Genomic DNA, 9,843 nt, shown 5'->3' on the forward strand with positions numbered 1-9,843 from the left:
GCCAACTCAAAAGGGGGGATTGTGGGGGTCGTTGGTCATCCTTGTCACTTCAGAACTAAACAAAATCAAAAGTTTCTCCTAGCTAGTATCTTCTTTCATATTAATACCGCATTCACCCTTTCATATTGGGGGACGTCCTACTTAACTTCCAGTTTTTAAAACATTTTTTATTGACGTGTAAAAACAAAAAAGATAACAATAAAATGGTACAATAATTCATTTGTGTCGAGGGCGGGGAAAGAAAAAACAAAAGGTGATTAGTAGGACCCTCCCAACCCCATATAGTTGATAGACTGCCCGTTCCACTAGGTTTGTAAAAGGAACCTTGCTTCTGCGGGTCAGTCTCTAGGTGGGGATGCCCTCTAGATGGGGATGAATGGAGAAAAGAAAATTTTGTGGTTAAAGGATGGGGGTTAGTTTGTATTTCTTTCTCTCCAAGATGGGTAAAATTTAGAGGAAGGTGGTGAAAACAAAAATTGCAAGAAAGAGGGGATGGGGATCTTGGAGGCTTCCTAATCAGGGAGGGATGGAACACACACTCAGCTAGCTGAGAGGCTACTTGTTTTACTTTACGGAACTGCGCGTTCCACACCTAGGCAGGGAACACGTATTCAAATTTGGCTCCTCTTCATACACACAGACTTGCTACATGTATCCATCTTCTGTCAAGTGCAGCGCGATGCAGCCTTCTTCTATCACATCTGATCTTCACCCGTAGTTGGTGTTTAAAGAAAGTGATCAGATCCTGAACAGAAAAAGACAACACCCCCGGCAACCTTGCAGACGCGACGTCCAAATTACCATTCTACACTTTGATCTTGGCTAAAAGGCCAAGAAAAACTTAAAAAGCTAAGAACAGTATCTATTAACAACAGACCTTTGATCTTAACCAAAAAGGCCAAGCACAAAAGTGTTATGAACAGACCGACAGACCGATTGACGGAGTGACTTATAGAGTCGCTTGAACGCGATTAAAAAACAAGACCAATTCCACTTACTTCTGCACAGCTGCTGAAAGAATGCCGATCGGAGTTTCAAATGGGGGGAAGGACGAATGGCCTGGCGTTCCATTTACTGAAAGGACAGCCACTGCCTGGCCTTTTTCAACAACTCCAATCCTAGAAGATTTTACAAGAAGAAAAAAAAGACTTAAACTCATCAGAAATAAATTATTCATATAAAACTGGACACAAAATGAAAGAAAAGATATTTTTGAATTCGAATTAGAAAAAATGAATGATGTTGACATTCAAAACTAACGTTTTAATCATTCAAAAAAAAGTTTTCTATTGCAAGGAAAATATTTCATTATTGTGAATTTTATATCAAGTTTAATAATAAGAAAAAAAGTTCCCGGGAGAATCTTCGTCTTTCAAAGATTTCTTCTGTGTTTTTTTTTTAGAAGGAAACATAAATATTTTCATTTTATTTGGAAAATAATAATTAATAAATCATCGGCTGCTCTGGTTTGTATCTACGTGATTTTTTTTTTTTTTTTCAAAATACAAAATCTTATGTAAATGATTAATTGATTTATTTAGTTTCAGCCTGTTTAACGCCATATCAGCCATTTTTATGAGTCATTAAGTGCTGAAATATCTATTAAACTAGCGGGGGTACCCGGCGTTGCCCGGGTGTAGTGAAGTGTGTGTGTGTGGGGGGAGGTCGAAACAATAATAAAATGGAAAATAAAGAATAAGCAAACGAAAAAAAATGGCATAAATAACCTTGTTTAAATGTTAAAACTTTTTTAAAAAAATCGGAAAACCGGAAGCAAAAAAAAAAAAAAAAAAAAAAACACCGAAGTGAAAAAAATAAAGAAAGGGAATATAAAGAATAATCGAACGAAAGGAAAATGGTATGAATAACCCTGTTTAAATGTTAAAACTTAAAAAAAAAAAAAAAAAAAGAAAAAAACGGTCTGATATGTCGGTTCGAACGTGCAACCTTAGGACAACAATGCCATCACTATAACCACTGCTCTTTGATCACGTCAACAACTGAACATCGTTGTTTTCTATTTAAACTACAACTCTGCCCGGCGTTGCCCAGATGTAAAATACGCATAAATTCAACTGAGCTTCAATCTTTGGTCCCCCCTCGCCAAACTTTCACAAGAAACACTCGTCTAGCTGTAAACACTATCAATAATTTCCCCCACTCTTTATCTGTGCCTAAACCTAAACGTAGATTCCATGAACAAAGCTTCTTTCTTAGAACTGCACGCCTGTGGAATTGTCTTCCGTTTTCCTGCTTTCCGGCTGACTACAATATGGTTGTGTTCAAGTCTAAAGTAAATAAGTTCTTGATGAGCCGTTCCATATAAGTTATTAAATTTACCAAATTTTCATTACTAATGATTACTATATTGACCAATTTCTACTGTACACTCTTTAACCCTTATCCTTGAGTGGCCTCTGGGCCTTGATAATGTGGTGATGCCTTTGTAAAAAAAAAAAAAAAAAAAAAAAAAAATATCATATTTTAATTCATATAGAAACTGAGACATATGCATGCGAATATTAGGGGTTTTTTTTCTAAACAGTTCACTTCTTGTAAGTAAAAAAAAAAAAAAAATACTCGAGCTGACATCGAAACCGAAACCTAAAGACAGTGAATCAAGTACAATAACCATTAGGCCAGCTTGACATAGTCTTCAAAAAGCGTTTTCAAACTTACTAATTCTTAATATAAGGAATCTGTCATGTGAACTATTCACGCATGCGCATTCATGAAACAGTTGACAAACAGATAAAAATCCGACGACCCCCCCCCCCCACATACCAATTTTTAGATTTTGGTGTCTTAGCAGCCCTTTTTCGGGATGAAAACAAATAAAACGTTTTTTGTACATGTCTGAATGCCCTATATGCCGAATTCCAAGTCTGTAGATAAAAAATACGTTGAGTATATAGGTTAAGAAGTGTCCTCACACACACACACACACACACACACATTTTCAATACTAGAAGATACACCCGTCGTTGCTCGGTATTAAACGTAACATTAAATTCCTTTAAAAATGAGAAAGAATCTGAAACATGTGCATGCAAGTATTATGCTTTTTTCTTCTGAAACAGTCCGCTTCTTGTAAATAAAAATATACTTGCGCTGAAATCGAAACCCAAACCTAAAGACAGAGTCAAGTGCGATAACTATTGGACCAACTTGACACAATCTTTAGAAAGTGTTTTCAAATCTTGTGAAAATAAATAGATAAATATCTGATGACTCCCAATTTTTTTTTATTTTGAGACCTTAGCAGCCCTTTTTTCTGGGTGAAAACCGATTAAAAAGTTTTCCACGTGTTTGAATACCCTATATACCGAATTCCAAGTCCGTATAATAAAAATTCGTGGAGTATATAGGTTAAGAAGTGTTCTCTCTCTCTCTCACACACACATTCCCACGTACACACACACACACACACACACACACACACACACACACACACACACACATATATATGATTTAAACCATAGCTGAGGATGAGGATATATGAATTTATACCTTTCCTAAGGATATCAGTGAAAATGATGTAGTATCTCCAATAGAATTCGAACCTAGAACGCTGATCTCACAGTTTGCCTGCTTAATTATTACATAACACAATTTCGGTAATATAAAGTAAACGACTGATGATCTCTGAAAACTTAGAACGATTGTGAATTCGAGAAAGCAAGTTAATGCAGCGATTGTAGGAGATTAAATGACTTACTGACAAAATAATTTTACAACAACGGACAAAAAATTAAATTAAATTTTTTTTTTTATATAGTTTTCAAGCTTAAAAAAGCTTCCAAGATTATATATATAATGATCGTATCGTTGTAGTTTCCTGGATGTAAATCCACTGAAACTCCAGTGTCTATCCAAAAGTAGCGTTATTATATTATTTATTTATGCAAGCATATTGGCTACATATGTGTAAGAAATTGCAGGGAAAACATGTATGCACATATGTAGCCAATAAATAAATAAACATACTCTCCCTCATATATATATATATAGGTTTGAGATGTTCAAAAGTCGGGACTAATGAATACAACGAGGTTGTTAGATAGTGCTCAATATTAACAGCAAAATATTTTTTGTTTGAGAGTAAACAGTTACATATGGTCGCTACAAACAGCCATCTGTTTCAGTCAATGAGACTTTGTTAGACGACTTGTGGCGTCGATGGGTTCAGGGTCGCCTGACGATGTCCCATTGACTGAAACAGATGGCTGTTTGTAGCGACCATATGTAACTGTTTACCCCCCAAATAATATATATATATATATATATATATATATATATATATATATATATATATATATATAGAGAGAGAGAGAGAGAGAGAGAGAGAGAGAGAGAGAGAAATAAAGTTATTTGTTCATCAACATTTTACAGAAAATATTTTGAAAATTAATTTTGGATAACATACACAAGTTGTGAAATTGTTTTATCAAAATCAGGGGTCAATTCTTTTGACTCAAAGAGCTTATCGACGTCATTTTCATGTAAGAAATAGCCCAAGTTACAACACAGTTTGAATCATTATGTTAACAAACTCCAAACCCTGCAAGAATTGAAGGAAAACATCAGGAACAAAAAAAAAAGGAAGTTAAATCACAATTCAGAGATTATGCAATCTGTCATCAAATAATGTATTGGAAAGGGATAAAATATGCGAAGCTGATAATGGCAACATTTAAAAGATATTATTTTTCATGAATAAAAATTGTTTGAATTTCACGACTTTTTTATTTTAAAACATTTTCCAATATCTTAGTCAGATTGTGTTAAAATCACAGAAAGATATCATCAAAAATAAAGAACCTATTTCAGTTCAAAACCCTTCTGTGACTTCTTGGACACCGTGCATTTCTCTACATTACGTTTCTTCTGACCTTTGACCTATCGATGATTGTTTCTACTATCGATGATAAAAAAAAACAACATTTTAATATATTTTATGTCGATATTTGGCAATTTATTTGCGCAACAGAGTGCGTACATGTGCAAAAAAAAAAAGACTATAAAAAGAGTGTGTGCAAAGAGCAGCAATCACGTTCAAGAGCATATTCCAAACAATGTTCAAGAGGATAGAGGTCAGAAAGAAGGAGCACAATCACTGTTTATCCGGGAAAGTACTCAAAAATAAATGTCGTTGTTACTAAAAAAAAAAAAAAAAAGGAGTCGAGTTATTACTTGTCCTGTGTTCCTTGCAACATACTCTGCGACAACCAGTTGGGTGTGACGTATGTAATGTTACATTTGGCAGATTATTTAAATAAACTATTTATGAAGAAATTATAACTTTGTAATAAAAATATTTATCTTTGCACAATTTTTGAATGACGAGGTTTACAATTTTGAAAATGTTTATTGCTGAAGAAGTAAAAATCGATTTTTTTATTATAAACATTGATTTTGTCGTCATTTGATTGCAAATTGTGATGAAAGTTTGATTTTTTTTTTACATAGGCATCACCACTTATCAAGGCCAAGAGGCCACTCAAGGATAAGGGTTCAAGAGTGTACAGTAGACATTGGACAATATAGTAAAAATCATTTGGTCGTTTTTATTTTCATTAAAAAGAAAGACAAAATTAAAGGCAACATTTTAAAGAATAGGTTTTGAAACAGGGCGTGTCAGCTTCATCAAATATGAGTAAACAATTTAAGTCTGGAAAGGATACCTGCACAATGGAAAGTTTACAGTGAGGGTCGGGTTGAGAAATTCCAAACGACACTATTCCTATTAGTGTTGGATATTTGGCAGGTGACTCCGGGAAACGAGGCATTTGATGGGTTGCACACACAGATTGATTTCATTTGAGGAATGTGGGTCTTTCCACCACTGTCTATTGGAATGCATAATTTGACCAGAAATATGTGAGAGGATATCTGTCCAAGGATTTGAGACAATACACAATAGGAAATATTAAATATTCCAAGAGGAAAAAATGTTTATATAAATCTACACAACAGAAAGTGGAGTAGCCGGTCACAGAGAGAGAACAAGTGGACACGTTTTTAACTGCCAAACATTCACACCACCCCCACACGCCTTCACTGGTGTCAAACACCTGTCATAACTGTAAATCCAAAACTGTTGTCGATGTGAAATAAAAACAAAAAAAAACAAAACATTATCTTATAGATCAGCTGTGTTGTGTTTTACTCACTGTCAAGTGTATATATTGTAGACCAGTGACAAAAGTAGATTTAGCATTTATATAGACTGAAAAGCACATTTGAACAAGAGCTAATATAATATTAGTGTTCCCAATGATGCCCGGTTAAACAGAGCTGAAGGAAAAGATAAAGAAATACCAATGTTTTGTGTATGACATGAAAAGAAATTGGAATCTTAGGAAGATCTCCATCATTCCAGTAATTATAGGAACAACTAGACCCATGACAAACAATTTAAAAAATTACTTGGGAAATATATCCGATGAACTAAGTGCAAGAGAGTTTAAAACAATTGCACTCAATGGGACAGTCAAGATCATAAAAAGATCTCTCGGTTGGAATATCTGAGTTAGCAGGTGAATGTTTGGCATCCGGTAGAATGCTCCATCCCCAACTTAAACTGATAAGAATATTAAAAAAAAAAAAGAGAGAAACTGGCATTGCTTGTATTTAATAGCAAAGAACAATAAAAAAAAAAAAGAGATTCCTTACGGGTTCAATAAATATGGCCTTATGGTTAAAATTTAAAACATTAGGCAAACAAAGAAAAAATATATTTTGAGAATGTTTTTTATGTAGAAAATTAGCAGGGGCGCCCAGCATTGCCTGGTCATAAAATATGCTTAAATATGATATTTTAATTTGTGCAAATTTCTTATTATAGTCAATTCTTTATCAATCATTATATATGATACTTTTTTTTTCTCATATTCACCCTTAACAAGGCATATCGTCACTTGGGACATAAGAGGCTACTATTTGGGATCATGCCTAGGAAAGATTAACAAGATGTTGATTTATGTTACATTTAAACTTCTGCATATCAGTACAGTCAGGGAAGCAAGTAGCAGGAAGGGAATTTCAAAGTCGAGCTGTTCAAGGGAAGAAACTATTGGAGTAGAAAGCTTTTTTGGCATTTAGGGACCTCAGCAGTGAAGGGGTGTGATTCTGTTGCTAAGCGGGTTTGTTGAGGATATAAACATTGAAGGGGCACAAGTACAACAAGTTCATCAGAGCACATTCATTAAAATATTTGTAAAACAACCACAGAAATGCAATATTGTGGCGATGGGACAGGGGCTGGAGCTTAGTTGACAAAATAGGACCTATTAGATTGAAGACTCTTTTTTGGGCCCTATCCAAGAGGAAGAGGCTAGTGGTAGATACACCAAATCAGATGTGGCAACAATACTCCATACATGGGCGAATAATGGCCTTGTAGAGATACAGGATACTCTCAGGAGTGAGTAGTCTTCTAGCACGATAGAGGAGTCCCACCTTCTTTGCAGCAGCCTTCGCAATGTCCTCAATGTATTTGTTCGAGTTCAGATTTCACATGAATGTTAGGTCGAGGAGTTTGAAGGAAGAATTCTCAGGTAGGATGTTATTTGTTATGGATATCAGTGGTTTGAGAGACGTCTTGTAATTGTTAAAGGAGAGCAGCTTAGTCTTACTAGCATTAAATGTTACCATCCATTTACAGTCTCATTCCACTATGGTCTGGAGGTCATTTTCTAAAGATTCTGCCATTGTCTTAAATTTGTGTACATCTGTTTTTCCCTCATGCATACTATAGAGCGTTGTATCATCAGCAAACATACCCATCTCAGACACAATATTATCAGGGTGGTCATTAATGAATATCAGGAATAATAGTGGTCCAAAGATCGACCACAGAGGCACTCCTACATTAGCTGCTTCGATGTAGGTTCATCAATGACAACCTGGATGGTCCTATTGGCTGGGAAGGATCTAATTATTTTTGGTACATGTCGGGTTATATCAGACGATTCAATTTTCATTAGCAGCTCTTCATTCCAGACTTTGTCCCCAATATATACTAGTGATTTCAAAAGTAAAAAAGAATATATATGACTTTGGTGCCATTAGCTAGAATTGAAACCAAAACTCAAACCTATAGTGCTCCAGCGTTAGTTGCTATTATTTAAGCTTTCGTTAGTTGGATAGAAAATAGCTAATAATGAACTAACGTTAACGTAGAAATGTGTTGATATTTGCACATGCATACAAGACAATTTTCAGTCGACTTACACCCATCAAGTTCCAATTTCCTTCAATTTTGATCCCTTAGCAGCTATTTTTACCGGCTAAAACCCCATAAAAAAAAAACTATCCAACAAAAAATGCTATCATTTAACCCGCCTTAAAATGCTCTGTGACTTTGCATTTCAGAGGAGATACAGTTTGAAAAATGGAGACGAATAAACATAGTGAGTTTTCTAAATGGAATGATAAAGTTTTGTTTTATCCCATAAATGTTTGTAGGCAACATAAACGTTCAGTTTGTGTGGTTTTCTAGTTTTAGTAAAAGTTTAAAGTTAGGACAGAATTGTAAAGATATTATTGCATATGCAATCAATATTATATATAATTAACTAGCAGGGAAACCTGACGTTACCCAGGATTGAATAAGGATCAACAAATGTTCCACACTTTTAATACTTTTAATTATCATTGAAATTTTTCAATCAAATCGATTTATTGCATGCTCCAATCATGCAGCACCTGTAGTACACCGGTAGGAAGACCTGGAGAGAACTTGAATGCCTACTAGACATTGTCCTCGAGTGTCTAAGGTCTTTCTGTACAGAGGTTCATCAGAACAACTTGGCATGAGGATACTTTTCCATAAAAGTAAACCCTGACCAAATATTCAAAATCACATAGGATTCGCTGCCCAAATAAGATCTCCTCACTATGGCTAACCCATATTAGCTTTTACGAGGAATGGTGCATCTTCTCCAAGTGATGTTACTTCAAGTAATAGCACGAAGCTGGATACGCTACCAGACTAGATAAATTCTTGTCCTGGAATCCAATAAGACCAAGAGACCAAAACAAAAAATATACTACAACGTATGAAAATGGTTAACTGGGGAGAGAAAAATTATGTTCTCAATTTCTTTATTAACTCAGTGTTTGAGAAATAAAGAACTTTAATGGAACATTCGAATATTTATGTATCTCATATAGAGTTCAAGTGTTAGCCCCAGGTCGTGGGCCCCTTAATTTCTGAAAACTTTGACTGAAGTAAAATAAATCAAAGTAGGAAGCTTTACATGCCTATCATAATGATGTAGTCCATGATACATCGTAGTCTACATTGCACTGTAGAGAACCTACTATTGATTTTATAAAATTAGTTTACAATGGCTTGAATTAAAGTTTAAAATGCAAAAATCAAGTATAATGGTTCAATTGTGTTCTAGATAAAAGCATTCATATTGAATGCGCCCCTATCATATTACAGAACCTACTGTTAATTTTATACGTTGGACTCTTCTGCTTGTGCAGTGATAAAACTTTTCAAATGTACTTGTGATGTCAGTCTGTATGAGGATGTTAACTTTGGTCAAAATCGGGCTGTACCTTCTTTAATCAGATTTTTTTTTATTCTTGATATTTGCCAGAAGCATGCTGATACAAGATCTATCTAAGAACACTCCCAGACACATGAAGTACATTTGTGTGTAATTTTTTTTTAAATCGGACCAGTCGTTTCAGAGTCCATAGGGAACGAACTCGTACACATAGGTGCACACATACAAAATGAGATGATGTGAATTGTTGTTTTCTTACATGGTAAAATTAAAAGCCCCGAGAGGTGTGTCAGCAATCGAAAATATTTCCTGAACTCTG

General features: G+C 34.9%; 1 protein-coding gene across 1 annotated transcript in view; it reads right to left on the bottom strand.

Annotated features, from left to right (window-relative positions):
* LOC145277889 (N-fatty-acyl-amino acid synthase/hydrolase PM20D1.1-like) overlaps positions 1-9,843 on the bottom strand; it is a 158,544-nt gene that overhangs the window by 54,320 nt on the left and 94,381 nt on the right. Inside the window, exon 5 of the mRNA XM_080129885.1 lies at positions 999-1,118. Coding sequence (XP_079986011.1) covers positions 999-1,118 — 120 coding nt within the window. The remainder of the gene's footprint in view (positions 1-998; positions 1,119-9,843) is intronic.

The sequence above is a fragment of the Euprymna scolopes genome, chromosome 1 (genome assembly GCF_053919585.1).
Source record: "Euprymna scolopes isolate OS-2025 chromosome 1, ASM5391958v1, whole genome shotgun sequence".
Classification (NCBI taxonomy): Eukaryota; Metazoa; Mollusca; class Cephalopoda; order Sepiida; family Sepiolidae; genus Euprymna; species Euprymna scolopes.